The following is a 16,420-nucleotide window of genomic DNA, read 5'->3' as shown; positions in this document are numbered from 1 at the left end:
AAATTTTGTTACATCATTTAAAAGCAGCAAAACTCTAACAGTAAATCAAACCACTAATTTTGGAAATTTGAATACAGAGTAAGACTATCATATCAGACACTTTCATATTTGTCATATGAATTTGCTAATAAATGAACTGATCTTGGCCTTTTTAAAAATATGTGGTCTTTTTTAAAAAAAGAATCATGATGATGATTTGAAAATATGGTCCCAAGTACATTATTTTAGAGTAAGAAGTCTATACACCATTCTTTTCAAAATTAATACTCTGAAATGACTTTTCCATATATATCCTTTCCCAAAAATTTTACATGTTTCCAAAAGAAACAAAAATATATAAGTGTAATTTTGTGGAAAAGGTACTAGAGAAAAATTAATCATTGTGGGTACATCATGAAATAGAATTTCTTACCTTAATTAAAACCTTTTATTACAAATTATTTACTTTTATCACTTATACCACCAAGGATTAGTCACAAAAAATTCAAATTATATAAGATATTGTTGTGTTTTTAATTCCATAAATGAATAAACACAACTAAGCCACTGTGTTTCTTAAGATGATAACATGGAGAAAATTACTATTTGCTGCACAAAGTAGGCCAAGTCTAGCTCTACAGCAGCAGTTCAGGTTTGTACAGATGCCATCATAAATTTAACCCCAGGAATAAACAAGCTGTTAATACTTTCGACTTACCTACACCGACAACATTCAATGAATCACTGTACATTAAGCCTCAATGTATACTGATTTATTAAATGCTTGATGTATACATATTTACCAAAAGATAAAGACATAAGTGACATGGTCAGCCTAGAAAGTCAAAATGAATTGTGAAAGATATTTCTTTTTCTAAAGTGCTTAAGGCAATTCCTTCATTTCTTTATGCAGTTAGTAAAACTGGTTTGGAATTCAATTGCTAAAAGAAAAATGCAATATTTGGTGCATATTTTTATAAAACATCATTCTTTACACCTGTGATGCATTCATTACAGTCAACCTCTTAAGCATCCTTTTACTGACAGCAATCTTATTTGACCTGCCAAGACAAGGAGTAAGGAAAGCAATAAAGAATGTTTCTAAGGGTGTATCAACTTTTCATGATATGTTAAATTTAGCAAAAGAGTTAACATTTTTTAAATTCAAATGTCAGTGAGAATGTTATCTATTATGGTCAAGTACTTTAAGACTATTTAAGTAGGCACTACCATTGATTATTTTCTAGTTTGAAAATGAGGGTGGCAAACTTTCTCCAGTTTAAAGTAACACAAATTTAAAACAACTAAATATAATCCATACATTTTGTTCTTTAATTTTGGAGACCTTTAAAAAGAGGCAGAGTAAGAAAACCTCAGATTCTTATTTTGAGTAATAATGGTATTATTTCAAATGAATTTTCCAAATGAATATTAGAATATTTTATATGAAGAATTTCAAATGATGACATGAGCACAGGAAAGAATCAAATGCACTCCTCCAGCCCCTGATTAACAGTTCCTTTCGCCCATGTCCCTGGAATAGAAGGCCCTCACCAGTACAACAGAATGGGCTCTGGCTTAAATATCAGTTGACACGCATGGGGTATGGAACGAGAGTATGCTTAGAGGAGAAGAAGGCACTGAATTAGTAAGACGACAAAATTTTATCAGACATAATAGTAAAAAATTTTATATAAGAATTCCTGACTTTTTCTGTGTCATGTTTGCTAAAATTTATTGTATAACTGTTCACATAAAGCAACTAGACCACTAAATTACTGCTTTTAGGTTGGACTATAAAAGGGAATTATAGCTTCCTGTTTCCTTAGGTCCTGGATAACCCTGCTACAGAGAATAGAACACTTCTAAATCTCCACAAGGAACAAAAACCAAAATTATATTTGTTGGATAATCAAAAGAATCTCTCTGAACATATTTCATTAAAGGCTGCCTTACAGCCTTTAAAATTACCAACATATCACCAAACAACTATGTAGATATGAATGTCCTCCAGAAAAATAAGACCCCAGTTCAAATGAAATTGCTCATTTAGATTTAACCAATAAAAAAAAAGCCATCAGTAAGCAGTAAACTTTGAGAAAATTAGCTATTACCATTCCACAGGTCTTTCAGTAGAAACCACCTCAAGTGTAAGCAGCAACAGTCACTTCTTCGGAGAAGGTTGTTTTAACACAATATAAAATGAAAAGAAAGTCAACATGACAAGGTAAGCTTCAAAAATAAAGGAAAACACAAATGTAGACCTCTTTAAAATGCTCAAGGCATTCTTAAATACTGTAAGTACAACTTTTAGTTTGGCTCAAAGGAACTGTGTTAGAAATTTTAATCAACCTTTAAAAAATAGTTATCTGTTTGATAACCACGGGTTTTAGTCATTGTTTAACATATTTTCCATAAGTTTGAGAAAGATTTCTCCATCAATTTTTGGAAGAATTAACCCCTTTTAGAAAGCAAATAAAAGGACTGAGAGAAAAATAATCTCTGAATAGTTATGTTTGAAAAACTTAGGTGCCAAGTAAGTCAGATATGTGGATTTCTTAAAAAATTGTTCAAACTATTCCATGTATAGTTAAAAAGCAGATGTAAATTACTTCAGTAAAAGATAGATTTAGGCACCTCCCTTTATAACCTGTCCTTCTTACCATTCAGTAACTTTAATAAACTCATTTCTACTAAAAATGTTAAAAATCAATATATTTATCATGTATTACCAAATGCAAGTGGGGATTTTACCAGATAACTATTGAAAGTGGTTTTAAAGTAGACAACAAAATCAGAAAATATAAAGCTTTTGAAAATTTTACCCATCATGCAAAATGATGGAATGAAAAGAAGTCTATTTAAAGAAAGCAACATATGAAGATTATCCCCTTTGCCACCAGTAGTGCAGCAGGTAAAAAAACAAAATTTGGGTGATTTTAAGCCATTATGTCCACAAAATTCCTACTCTATTTTGAGTTAAACCAAAAGAAAAATACCAAAATATATGGAAAAGAGAAAATGATATAAAGCTAGCCAGTAACTCAATTTATTTATAAACCCCTATTCTAAGAAAACTTTTCTACATCTCCAACCAATTATTTCAGTTTTTAGAGACCCTTAGAGGACTATATATTTTTAAAGCTTCAGTGCAAGAACTAAATAGGTAGTAATGAGGAAAGAAGGCAAAAATTCAAATGTTTTTTCAGCCCAGGCCCTAGGACTACCAGATGTTACTATACATACTAGAAAAGTCAAAGTAATCCAAGAAACACAAAAATGGGTTTCTATACAACTAAAACACTGCCCTTTACCCCCATTTACTCTTCAAAACTTCAGATTCTTCAACATCTGCTTGCTTCTATGACACTGCGCAGGAGGTTTCTGTGAATGCTTCATACTAGATGCTTAATGCTAACAGATTCCAGGTGTTAAAGCAGGACGTAGCAAACCTGATTTCCATCATTATAAATTTCTGTGATTAGTAGCTGCACAGAAAAGGCCATTCAATGAAAAGACAGGGGAATAAACACATTCCAGTAGCCATTACTGAGTAACATTGTTTAGGCTGCTAGCTGAACCCGTCATTCCATTTTCACTTTTTTGAAATGTTCTCACAGCACTTGGAACTTGCATCCCAGTATTCAAAGAAAGTCCACCACACCAAACCTAGAAGACAAAAACACAGCTTCTATCAAATTTCAAGCCAAATTAAGAGTTTAAGCGACCCTTTAATTTCCTTTTGAAAAGCAGAATGCCATATACATGAACATGAAAAAATTTCAAACTTGTAACTGCTATATTTGAACTGAGAGGAAGTTGAAAGGTCTGGGAATAAGTAAAGAGAGTATTTTCACTCCAAATTCATACCAAACATAGCAATTCTACATCATACTGGCATTATAAATGAAGTTTGTATCTATGGACAAGGAAAAGTTTTTAGAAAAAAATAAGACCATTTTCATTACTTTGGGGCTAATACGGATTAAGCAGAACACAAAAAGTGCCACCCACCCATAAATAAAAATATCAATAGATTAAATAACATTTTTATTAATCAAAACACATCACTATGAGGGAAAAAGGAAAGCCATAGCTGAGAAGATACTTGCAATTGCGATAAATACATCAGGCAAAAGGCTCAGACTATTTACTACAAAATAGAACCCAATAAATAAAAGGCAAAAAAGACTTGAAAACCATTTTACAGGAGTCTATCCAAACAGTCAATAAACATAAAAATTTTTATAACAGCATGAGTCACTAAGAAAATGCAAATGAAAACCACAGTGTAATAATACATCATACTCAGAAGGACTGAATTTTTAAAAAGATAATCTTAATTGGTGATAAAGATGTGGAAGAACCTAAATTCTCATATATTGTTGGTGGTGAACTAGTATAACTGACTTTGGAAAACAATTTGGAAGTCTCCATTACCTCTGATTATATTACATACACATACCATATGATCCAGCAACCCCAATCCTAAGTATATGTAACTAATGGGAATATATACACACATTTACCAAGAGACATAAGCAAGACTATAGTAATTCTATTTGTGAATGGTCCCAAATAAAATCTACCCAAGTATCCATCAAATCAGAATGGATAAAGTGATATAATCATAAAATGGAAAACTATACGAAAATGAGTAAACCATCACCACATAGAGCAGCATGTATAAATCTCATAAGCATGTTAAGCCAAAAAGATACCGTATGATTCCATTTATACAAAGCTGAAAAGGAAGCAAGATGGATTTATGATATTAAAACTCAAGTGAGTAACCACTTTGGAGGAGGGCTATTAGGAGCCAGCAATGGGTGCAAAGCGTCTTATGAGGTTGTGGTAATGGTCCATTTCTTGACCAAGATGCTGGATACAGAAGTACATGTAGTCCTGTGAAAATCCATCAAACTGCATCCTCATGATTTGTGTTCTTTTATGTATTAACATTTATTTGAATAAAATATACCAAAAACATACAGACAATTACAAGATAGGAAGATATGGGCTGGGGAAAGAGAGAGGAATATGAAGAAAAAATAAAATATAAAAATAAGAGATGTTTCCCCAACTATAAAACATAGTTTATTCTTCTTAATGTTGCCAAGCCAAATAAAACACAAATTAGATACTAACCATGAAACCTGGTAGGACTGGCTGAGTAAATTTTGTCTTGAAAGAATATAACAACTGTTTTGAGTTTGCATCATAGAAAGAAAGTTGACCTAAAAGGAAGGGGGGGGGAAAGAAAGGTCTAATTTATTATACGAAAAAGTATAACGTTTTATTAAGTCACAAATAATCATGCATAAAATAACAATGCATATTTTGGCATTACTTTTGTTACAAACTGTAAGAACTGGACTAGTAATTATCACTTGAAAATCAGCAGTAAACATGTTCAATTTAAGAAAATGCCCAAATCTAATTTTCTTCTCCTGATTTTCAAGATCTCCATAGTGCTGCCATTACCTGGCACTATAGTACTTTTTCAACTATAAACTATTTTCTTACTTAACAAATGATTTCCTTTGCCTGTTTAAAAAAAAAAAAAAAAAGAGCAAGGCTTCCTTGTGTTTACTATAACCAGGCTTTCTCTCTCTCTCTCTCTCTCTCTCTCTCTCTCTCTCTCTCTCTTTTTGTGGTGACATTGGTTTACAGCATTGTGATTTAGGTATAAGATCTCCTCCTTTGTTATAACCAGTATTTCTAATCAAATTCTATTACCATTTAAGATTGACTCTATTAAATCTTATCTTCTAACTACTTTAAACCTACTTCAGTCTCTAAAATCATAGCAGTTATCACTGCTGCAGCTTTGTTAATTTTTAAAACCCCCTGACCTCAGTTTGTCTTTCAACACAATCATGCAAATAAAACACCTCTGTCTCTCTTACCTCTGAACAACCTGATCCTCCTTACAGCCATTAGCACTTTTAAAAACTCTACTCCATGATTATTCTCTTGGATTAAATCCTAGCCCTGAGAATGACTTCATTTTTTCTCCTATTCCAAATGTAGATGCTTGTCCAGGTTCTCTTTTCTCTCTACAGTATTCCCTTATCAGTTCTCACCAAATAAAAAAGAAATTAACATTTTTACCTACTATTAAAACACTGGCTACTTTATGTATACATTACCTCAAAATGTTAACTTAAATACGGTCATAATGAGCAGAGTAGTAGTAGTTTATTATTTAGTGAAAATTCCGGTAGCTGTTCTGTGATGCTATATCAAATATTTAGCTTCAGTTCTACTTCTCTTCTTGAATTCTAGCAACAAATTTCTAAATATTTGCCAGCCATGCCACATGGTCATCCTGTTGGCACCTAATTTTCCCGTAGGACTCTTTGTTCCCTATCCTGTTGATGACACTAATATCCTATAGTTCGCACCAGCTGGAACCTGACAGTCAACTTCAACCCTTCCTTGTCTCTCCTCCTCCAGTCCATTATTTAGTTTCCAAGTCCTATGAATTCTACTTTCACAACATCATACCCAATCTTCTTGATCTTCCCCACTGCCAGCACCTTGCTACTACTAATCACTCACTCAATTAAGGGTTTACTATGTTAAAAAAAAAAAAAACAAACACACTTGCCAGGGAGTACAGATATATATATTACTGAACAGAGTAATCATGGTCCTCCCTATGTTACTCAATGTATACCTTCTGAAAAGTCTTTTACTACCTGTTCTTACAATCTCATCCACATTTAACCATTTACTTGCTGTCATTTCAAATACTTGACCATCATCATATGACTATAGTTTTCTAAAATGTGCAGAATCCACTTCCCTTGACTCCTAAAAATAGAATAACCTATTTTTTTCAATGCCTTCATTCGGATCTCATTCTACATAATAACTTTTCCTTCATATGCCCTATAATCTCTAGGCTAGTAATTACATATCTCACTACTATCTTTGTGAAATCACAAAGCTTGGAAAAAAGGAGAGAAGATGAGAAGCAAATGTTAACACTGACAGTTAAAAAAGAAAAAAAAGTGCCAACAAATTGCCTTTTATCCTGAGGAATATTATTTATATGAGTCAAAGTGAATTAAAACAAGAGTGTAATGAAACTGACATCTCATCACTAAAAGTAAAAACCCAAATTAACTATTTTCCTTTTGTATAAGTAATGAGGTTGATAGTTCATGGAATTATGTGAACACAATGTTACTTAAACGGTAAAATTGCCTTTATTAGGTAAAAATGGCAACTTGGAGAGAAGTATCCAGGTAATTGCTTTTTCCCTAATTCAACACTACATCGTCTTCACAATTTTTTTTTACAAATATTTAGAGGTCAGTAGAGAATATACTCATCAAATCACTAATTCAAAAGCTTAAAGAAGTTTTTACAAAAGATAAATATCAAGTTTAATTTTTAGAAGACTTTCTGGAGGGAAAGCTTGGCTAAACATATTAAGATAAAATTTAAGAAAGATATGTAATATTCTTCACTTAAGTTACAAAAATGGTATCACTAAGTAGCCCAATATAAGCAGGAAAAGCAATTTGAAAGAACATCATGAAAAAAGATCTAGTGGCTACATATTCAATATAGGTCACCAGGGCCATTAATCACATTAGAGATTATGTAGCCAAATCACTGTCCTGTGCTGGTCAGAAGCTGTTCTAATCTAAGAACCAATCTTTAAAAAATATATTGACGTAGTACACAATCATAGGAAATTAGAAAGGTCTTGGAAAATTCTGAGCAACAGCTAATGATACAGAGAATGTTTAGCCTGGAAAAATAGGTCAAGAGAAGCAATGTCAGTAGTTTTCAAACTACAAGGATTATCAAGTAAATGTGGATTAGGGAAACATAATTGTACATTTTATCATATGACAAAATTTAAGAGCAACAATCTCAGAAGTTACTAGGTAAAAAAGTGAGTCAATTCAAGAAACACTTCCTAATCAACTGCTGTCCAACAAGAAACAGGCGGTTTACTGAATTCTTCATGGGAGTGGCAACCGCCTGCATATATAATGTAATTAAGGATTTTATATCATGTGGCAGATGGACTGGGTAATTTCTAAGATTTAGTTCAACTTGAAAAATATGACATCATCTCTCTTTTAAAACAAGGTAAAGGAAGAAAGCAGAAGTGTAATGAAACTGATATGAGCAAAAATGAGCAAAATCTTTCTTTCTGATACATTTAGTATGTTATAGAGAAGTATTTCTGCAAGGTTCTGGGTTGATATCACATATCCTTTGAGTCAGTTCTAGAGCCAAAATTGATCAATTCACAGTATGTCAAAACAACTTTAACCACAATACCAAAGGAAACTCTATATAAATGATTACCAGTAAAGATAATGAAAAACTACCAACTATGATAAAAGAACTTATGAGAAAGTAAGAAAACTTACCCCCATCAAAATCACAAAATACACCTATTCTCTCAGGAACAGTAATATCCAAGGCTTTGACTTTATTATTGTGCTTTGCTGCAAATGTGTTTTGTAGCCAGTTGTTGACATGGATACACCAACTAGTATTTGTCTTTCCTAACTGATCAAATTTCCCCAAAGTCTTATATGCTACTCCCACACTGTAGGATTTACAATCCTTCTGGGCCTTGACCTCCCAATAATGTTGTCCACTTTCAATAGCAGTGTCTCCTACAAAAGATCAGAAAGACATATTTGACTCTTAACCTCCTCTTTATCAACACACAGATTTTCACCTCTTTCTCTTTTTTAAAAAGATTTATTTATTTATTTATATTTATACAATAGCTGAGGTACAGGCCAGAGGTATGGGAGGGTGAGAGGATTTGCCAGAGCCAGAGCAGGGAGCAGAACAGGCAGACAGATCGAAGGCACTGCTGAGGGGAGCAGTGGATGTGACAGGAGAGGTCTGCCACGCCATGTGGGAATCGCCCTGGCTGGTCGGGAATTGAACCGACGCTGCAGAGGCTGCGGACAGCTTCACAGCGCTGCACTCAACCCACTGCACCACCAAGGAGGCTCTCACTTCTTTCTCATCCCACAGAATGGCACAAAAATTTTGAATAATCATGTTAGCACACAGACACTAAATGTAGAGTATCTACTATAATTTCACTTTGTATTTATAACTAATTTTTCTGAATATAAAAGGCTTCAGAACTTTTCTTCCATACTAGCCCCTCAAAGGTTAGAAAAATACGTGGAGTACTGTATTGAGTTTTAGCCACTTTAATAGTAAGACAACTCAAAATCCCACCAAAGTAATCAGGCTTCTGCAAAGATTTATTCAATACACAGGCAGTCACTCCAGATCTCAATGAGTGGAAAGCCCATCAATGTGACTGTGAGTAACCATGATGTTTATCCTACCCAGCACTGTGTATGATTCCCCAGTAAAACGATCTCTGCTGCCTCTCACTGCTGGTGGCCTGGAGCCTACAGATGTCCGTTTGGGGGATGGTGTACCACTTCTACAAAGGAACACAAGAAAAACAATTATGTTGTAAATGTTTCACAAACTAAAATTACAAATCATGGAAGGAACATGTCAAAAGATTTCTAAATATGTTGTAAAAATAACAGCACTTAATTTTATCTAAATTAATATAAAACAGGTGTCAATTATAAATACTCAAATTTAAGAAGTTATTTAACATTAAGCAGGCTGAAAATACTAATATCATGCAGACAGTGAGCAAGGCTTAAGCAAAGAACACAGTTTAAATAAGAAACAAAGTCAAAATGAGGTAAGACAAAAGGAAAATAACTGAAGAAAAAAGAGAACCCAAGAAAGATAGTGTACTATACGCTGCAGCTAAATTAAGTAAAAGCAAAGGCAAAAATAGACTACTTATAATCAAAATGAAATAACCATTTTAACAAGCAGTAGGTATTTTGTTCTGGGTCATCTGGATTTCTTGAACTCATGCATATGACAATATCAAGTATTATAAAACATTTCTTACTAAAACGGACAAGAGCCATCCTGACCTCCCCTTCTATAAAATTATATGACAAAGTAAACTGAACAGTATTATGCCTTTCACTAACTCTCAAAAATTCAAAATAGATCAAATCCCATAGATTTTAAAATAAAATAAAATTTCAATTGAATGACTGCATTAGAAAAAAAATTATTATAACTTACCAGTGTAAAAGAAATTAAGGGAAAGCATGGAGAAAAGAAAAACAGGTATCTACTGAGAACAGCAGTTTAAATTTCAGAGGAAAGTAATTAAGGAGAATTCCCATTGTGGCATTCTAAACTCCAAATCCAAAGTACACTTTTGAAGAAGTACAATGGCTATTATTATCTTATGTCAAACAGGATCTCTACCTCCCACCCCCAGTAAGACATCTCAGTCACTCACCTATCTGAATAAAGGCTCTTCGTTGCATATATTCTGGTCGTTATACCAGCTTCCAAATGATCTCTTTGTTACCTGTTTCATTTTATTCACTGTTTACCAGATAAACCTAAGGATGATTTTCTTACTTTGAAATAGTCAGGTACTTCCTTACTGTTTATAAACAACTTAGTTTAGCATTTCAGGTTGTTCTTGATTTGCTCCCAATCTGTTTTTTGCTTTCTCACTTTCAGGGAGCACTATGCAGCTAAATGTATCATTTAGAGTTCCTTTAACTCACACAATATGCTTCATTGCCTTTCCTTTTGTTATTCCCTCTATCACTTCAAATCCAAATGCCACAAATTCTTCCACTTCTTCCAGAACTAGTTTTCATTCCTTTAATGAAGGTCTCTCAGATCCTAGCAGTTAAATAACTCTTTTGAGAAGTCTAGCTCCAGGCCCAAATCCTGTATGTGACCTTTCAGGTCCATAGGCAATTATAAGGTTTTACCTGGCAGACCTAGGGTGGGGTTGGGGCGCACATATGTGTCTGCCTTCTCCACACCACACTTGTTACAGAACTAGTTCACTGCAATGTTTGGAGTCCTACCTCCATCCAATGCTATATGCATATCGACATTCCTAGTTTAGACATTTCTATTCAGAAGACTCCTTGGGGAATGAGGGGGATACAACTGAACTAGGAATGGAAAGTCTCAGCTGAGACCTCTTGCAGCAGCTTCTGCAGAGATCCTCTTACTGGGGGCAGAGGTAGTGATGTGGGAGGGTTTCTTCGCTCTGTCTCAGTATTTATCTACTCCTAACCTTTCCCAACTCTAACCATCTTCCTGGCCTTCAGATCATAAAACAAAACAGCAGCAACCTTTTATTTGTGGCTTCCTAGGCAGTGAGATGATCCTCTAGATATCCTTCATCTGCGATCTGCACTGATTTACTCACCTGACCCTTACATGGTGCCATTCTATGGAAAAAACGGCAGACCGTGGGAGCTAGCAGCCTTTTCTTTGCCGCCTCTGACTTATACAATCAGGGTAAGGAAATAGACTTGATTACTGCTTTCAGTTTGGTTCACTGCCCTGACACTGATTCAACACTTAGAAGTTCAGGACACCTTCTTCTAAACTCCTTTATTCGCACTTACTTTACACATGATTTCTACTTTGTATTATTATTTGTGTGTGGACATGGATGAATGATATAGACATACTTTTCTACATACATATGTATATATAAAATTTACGTAAGTTAGGGTAAATTTCTTGAAGGAAGAACCAGAGTTTACTACTATAAACCTTACAATATCCAGCAGACATGCTACAGTGAACAAGCATTTATGATAAGAATAATATATATTTCTATAAGTAGCTTACATACATAATGCCATAAAAATAATAATACCCATCCCCTGAATAATGTGGAGGTTTCCCTTCCTCTCAGTTTAAACTTTGAGTATAACTTATAGTTAGTCCTGGTTATATACCAAGGGCTCAACCAACCCTGTGTTGGTCCAGGGTTAACTGTTACCTGAAATGTTAAATACAAGCAGTCTAGAAATCTCCAAATGACCAAATGAAACTTCCCAGACTCTATTAAATCCAGCAGCACTTTACAACTTATAGGATAGTGAACACACCTACTATGAATCATTTTTACCAATGAGCAAAAAGACCGTAGGGAGGAAGATAATTCTAAAAAGAGAACATATATCAGTTTCTGGTAAAAAGTGGTATCTTCAAATTAACACATTATTACTTGTGCAATTTGAATTGATTCATCTTTCTAGCACTGTCCTAATAATCACTTCAGCAAATGACCTTTATTTTTTATCCTTGATGCTTTTGAAACTGCATGAGTAATAGAAAATATATAACATTTCGAAACCTACCTTCTGTCAAATACAAATAAAAGCAATACTATATGTTAGATATATTGAAAACAGCACAAGAAAGATGCCAGGTGTAAATAAATGCAGGGGAAAAAAATCAGATGAGAGAAAATAATTCAGGAAAGACTTCAAAGCAGAGTTATTGTTTTGTTATCATTTATACTAGAATCCAAATAATATACAGCACACTATAATGCCATAAATTCAAAACATAAGCTACCAGGGCAGACAGTCTACACAAAGCAGTATTTTAGTTTATCAAAGCTGCTGCAATGGTATCTGCTTATTAGTTAAAAGAAAAAATTTAAAGTTATTCAGCCAAGCTAAATACTAAGTCCTAGAACTAGACAGACACAGATTATCACCTTGAGTGTTTCTTCAGTGAAGTAACATGGACACTGTCAGATAAAAATAAGTACCTGTTAAGAGACTGTGTCATAATTTAATAGCTTATTATAATAGCTTATTATCAGAAGTTTGCCACGGAATTTTTTTTTTATTCACTATTGTAACACACTGTACGATAACCTTAAGTTTGAGCAAAATTTTCCTCTACTAAAAACGGGATCCATATTTTCAGACTATTTAAATAAGTGTGAAACAACAAAGACCCTCAAGTTTGCCTTTCAGTTGAGAAGGAGGCTGATTAGGGTAAGATATGGGAGTTGAACACACTAAAAACTGTAGATGCAGTCAATGCAGACTTTCATATAATACAGGTGATATATCAGCCTAAAATTCAGGAATTGTACTAGGAACCTCTCTCTAAGCAGTTTAAGCTGCTGTACATAAAACTTTAAAGAAATGCAATACTGAAATAGAAAATGTATAAAGGGGTCAGTCTCCCTGGTGGTGCAAGCGGTTAAGACTCAACCTATGAAGCCATCTGCAGCCGCTGCAGCACAAGTTTGATCCCTGGCCGGGGAACTACCCACATGCCACAGCAGGCCTCTCCTGACTCTCCCGCTGTTCCCCTTAGGAATGTATTTCAGTCACTCTACCTGTTCTGTTCCCCACTCTATCTTTGGTGAATCCTCTCACCTCACGCACCTCTGGCCTGTACGCCAGCTCTTGTATGCATAAATAAAGAAATCTTTAAAAAAAGGTTTAAGAAAGAAGAGGACTGTGAAATGCTAATGACAAATTTAAGGACTAACAACACATTCTTCACTTTGGTTATTAACTAACATACCACAAATCATATTGCTACATAGGATAACAATTTCAATGTAAGTCACTGTTAAGAATCAATTTAAAAGCACGAGTCCAGATAACAGATATAATGAACTGGCTTACCTGCCCTTGTTCTCTTTTCCTTTAATTTTATTTTCTTGACCTTTTCCTCCTGTGGGATCCCACTCTACACAGCTATCTTCAACTCTCAGGTTCAAATGGGATGATGAGTTATCCAAAGCGAAGTTAAGTGCTATCCAAAACAGTATTTCAATTTTTAAGAAATAGAGCTTATCTTCAGTGTCAAAAGCACAGCTATCCCATTATTTTCCCATTTATTCGACTGAATATTATATATTAAGAATCAAGTTCAAATTTCTGATCCTACATTTAAAGCCCGTAATAATAAGGCTATAATTTATTAATTTCTACTTTATTTCCCCTTATACTTTTCTGTCTCTCCTACCTTCCAATAAAAAAACAGTACTTGCTTGGTCACTGGAATTTCTGCTAGAAACTCCAACACATAATAACCTTAATTTCCCGTTATTAGAATATCAGTTGAGGGCCTCCACGGTGGCGCAGCGGTTGAGCGCTGGGCTGTGAAGCTGCATGCAGCCTCTGAAGTGCCGGTTCAATCCCCGGCTGCTCCCCAGCCGCCACCGGAGCAGGGTCCCACATGGCGTGCAGACCTCTCCTGCCGCCCGCTGCTCCCCTCAGCAGTATACTTCGGTCCTTCTGCCTGCTCTGCTCCCCGCTCTGGCTCTGGTGAATTCTCTCACCCTCCCGCGCTTCTGACTGTACCCAGTGCTTGCATGCATGCATGCATACATACATACATACATACATACATACATAAATCTAAAAAAAAAAAAGAATATCAGTTGATTAATAGTTAACTGTTATAACCAAACAGGAAGCAGAGCTGACAGAATTATAAATGAGGAAAAAATGATGTGGTGTCAAAAAATTATAGCCTGGCATACACATTTTCTTTCTGATACTGCAATACTTAATAATTTCATACTTAAAAATGCTCCATAGTTTCAAATTAAGACAAAAAAGGGAAAACAGGTCATGCTGATTTACATGGCCGAAGAAGGTGGGGAGTGGAGGAGAGCACTCAAATTACAACAAATTTAAAAACCTGTGTCAAAACTATATTTTTCAAATTTCAAATGGGCAGGGAGAACTGCCTATACTACTCACAAGATTTTATCAGAATTGCTAATTTAGGTAATCAGTGTAACAAGGTATTACCTTCTCTCTTTGGTAATTAAGGGGAAATCATTAACATGTACTGATTCACAGTTAGTACTGCATAGGTCATCCTATATTAAAATGTATTTCCTAGAATCTTGTATTAAAGCAAGATTTCACCTACTACAATTAGCAACTAGTCTGCTTTGGTTAGTTATATTTCCCTCTAAAAGTTCAAATGTCTGGTAGTTACTCATTGAAGGAATATTCCCTGATAACATTTCACTTAAAGATATTGCTTGATTTAGCTAAGGCTTTCAATGTCTATGAACTATGCATCATCAGATGACAAAATAAACATAAAAGGAACCTACTGTGTTTGTTTACCAAGTGAATCAAGAATCCTTTTATCCTCTGCTATTCTGCAAAGAGCACTTTAATCTCAACTATGCCTCTGACCCATTGTTCATTGTCTTTACTAACAAAACAGCATTCTAAATACAAATCAACTGAGCATAACCACTTCTAGTATATCTCCTACCATGCAAGTTAATAGTTTTTAAAACTTGCATCCAAGCAGAAGTGAACAAAATACAAAATGTGAAAAAAGTAATACAGCTTTTCAGTAAAAATTAAAATAGAATTCCTTAATAGGTGGGTACTGAAATTTTAGGATTAAGCAAAATTGAGACCTGTCCAGTGAGTTTCAGTCTATCCCCATCACAGGGGGTTTACCTCACAGTAACAAATGCCCAAAAGGATTGGAATCAACTTAGTCTTTCTCTACACATATAAAGCCCAAGAATTTGGCTAGTTAAGGTACAAACACTATTAACAGTCACAGTCAGACCAACTCTGAAAACTATGAGCTGATTTTCATTTTCCTGAAGTTATGGAAAGTACACTGAAATGTACACCTCACCATATATAAGTCCAAGTTTGGTCACTAAGTATAAAAGGTAAATGAGAAGGAAAAAAAGAAATAAAAAGATGTGATGCTCAAAAATATAAATAAAAACAAAGATGATGCTCCACAGGGGGGATTATAATAAGAATTTTTTTTTCCTGGCAAGAGCTGAAAACAGTCCAAATTATGTAGACAAGATTATCTGCCTATACCTATGACTAAATAAACCACAGTAACATCTCAGAGTTTGATAATACTTCAGAATAATAGCATTTCCTGGCTAAGTTATCTATACTTCTCAAATAAAAACACTACCAATCCCAACAAGTTACTTCAAGATAGTTTTGTTAGATCTCTGTGATGCAAACATATTCTTCTGAATTTGTCTTATTCTTAACTTACAGCTCTCAAATTTTTATTCTTATAAAATATTCTCATATTTTTATATTTTTCTCTACATCATATCAAACTTCTGGCAAGCAAACCTATTCAAATGTTACATGAAGTAGAAGTCTACAGAATAGTTAAGGCCCAAGTACCTACAATAATATATAGAGTCTAGCTGTAGAAGTAAACCCAGTTAATTATTTCATAACTGGGAAAATCTCTAGCATTAAGATTTTAAAATCAGTAAATACCGAGATAATCTTCTATGTTAAAATACATCATTTAAGGGAGTTTTAACTAAATCCAAGTTGCTCTCAGAGACCAGAAGCATCTAGGCTCCAGGCACACAGTAAGGGATGGTAGCAAACTTGGAAATCACAATTTTTCCAAGCTAGTTCCAGGGACTATGGGCAAATCATTTAATATTTGAACTTTACAAGATTTTTCATCTATAAAATGGATCAATAATATCTTTTCAACTTCTCTCTCAAGATTTTAATTATGAAATGAAGAAATATTAAAGTACTTTGTAAAC

General features: G+C 34.2%; 1 protein-coding gene across 2 annotated transcripts in view; it reads right to left on the bottom strand.

Moving 5' to 3' along the window:
- Positions 1-3,525: 3,525 nt before the first annotated feature.
- FSD1L (fibronectin type III and SPRY domain containing 1 like) overlaps positions 3,526-16,420 on the bottom strand; it is a gene marked incomplete at both ends in the record, with an annotated part of 51,908 nt that continues 39,013 nt past the window's right edge. Inside the window, 6 exons of one of the 2 annotated variants that reach the window (XM_084238160.1) lie at positions 3,526-3,648; positions 5,128-5,216; positions 8,382-8,633; positions 9,333-9,433; positions 12,584-12,616; positions 13,515-13,644. In XM_084238160.1, coding sequence (XP_084094286.1) covers positions 3,526-3,648; positions 5,128-5,216; positions 8,382-8,633; positions 9,333-9,433; positions 12,584-12,616; positions 13,515-13,644 — 728 coding nt within the window. The remainder of the gene's footprint in view (positions 3,649-5,127; positions 5,217-8,381; positions 8,634-9,332; positions 9,434-12,583; positions 12,617-13,514; positions 13,645-16,420) is intronic. The other variant, XM_084238161.1, reaches the window with a different exon arrangement.

This window comes from Talpa europaea, assembly GCF_964194135.1.
Source record: "Talpa europaea genome assembly, chromosome: 7".
Classification (NCBI taxonomy): Eukaryota; Metazoa; Chordata; class Mammalia; order Eulipotyphla; family Talpidae; genus Talpa; species Talpa europaea.
This window is presented reverse-complemented; position numbering and strand designations above follow the sequence as displayed.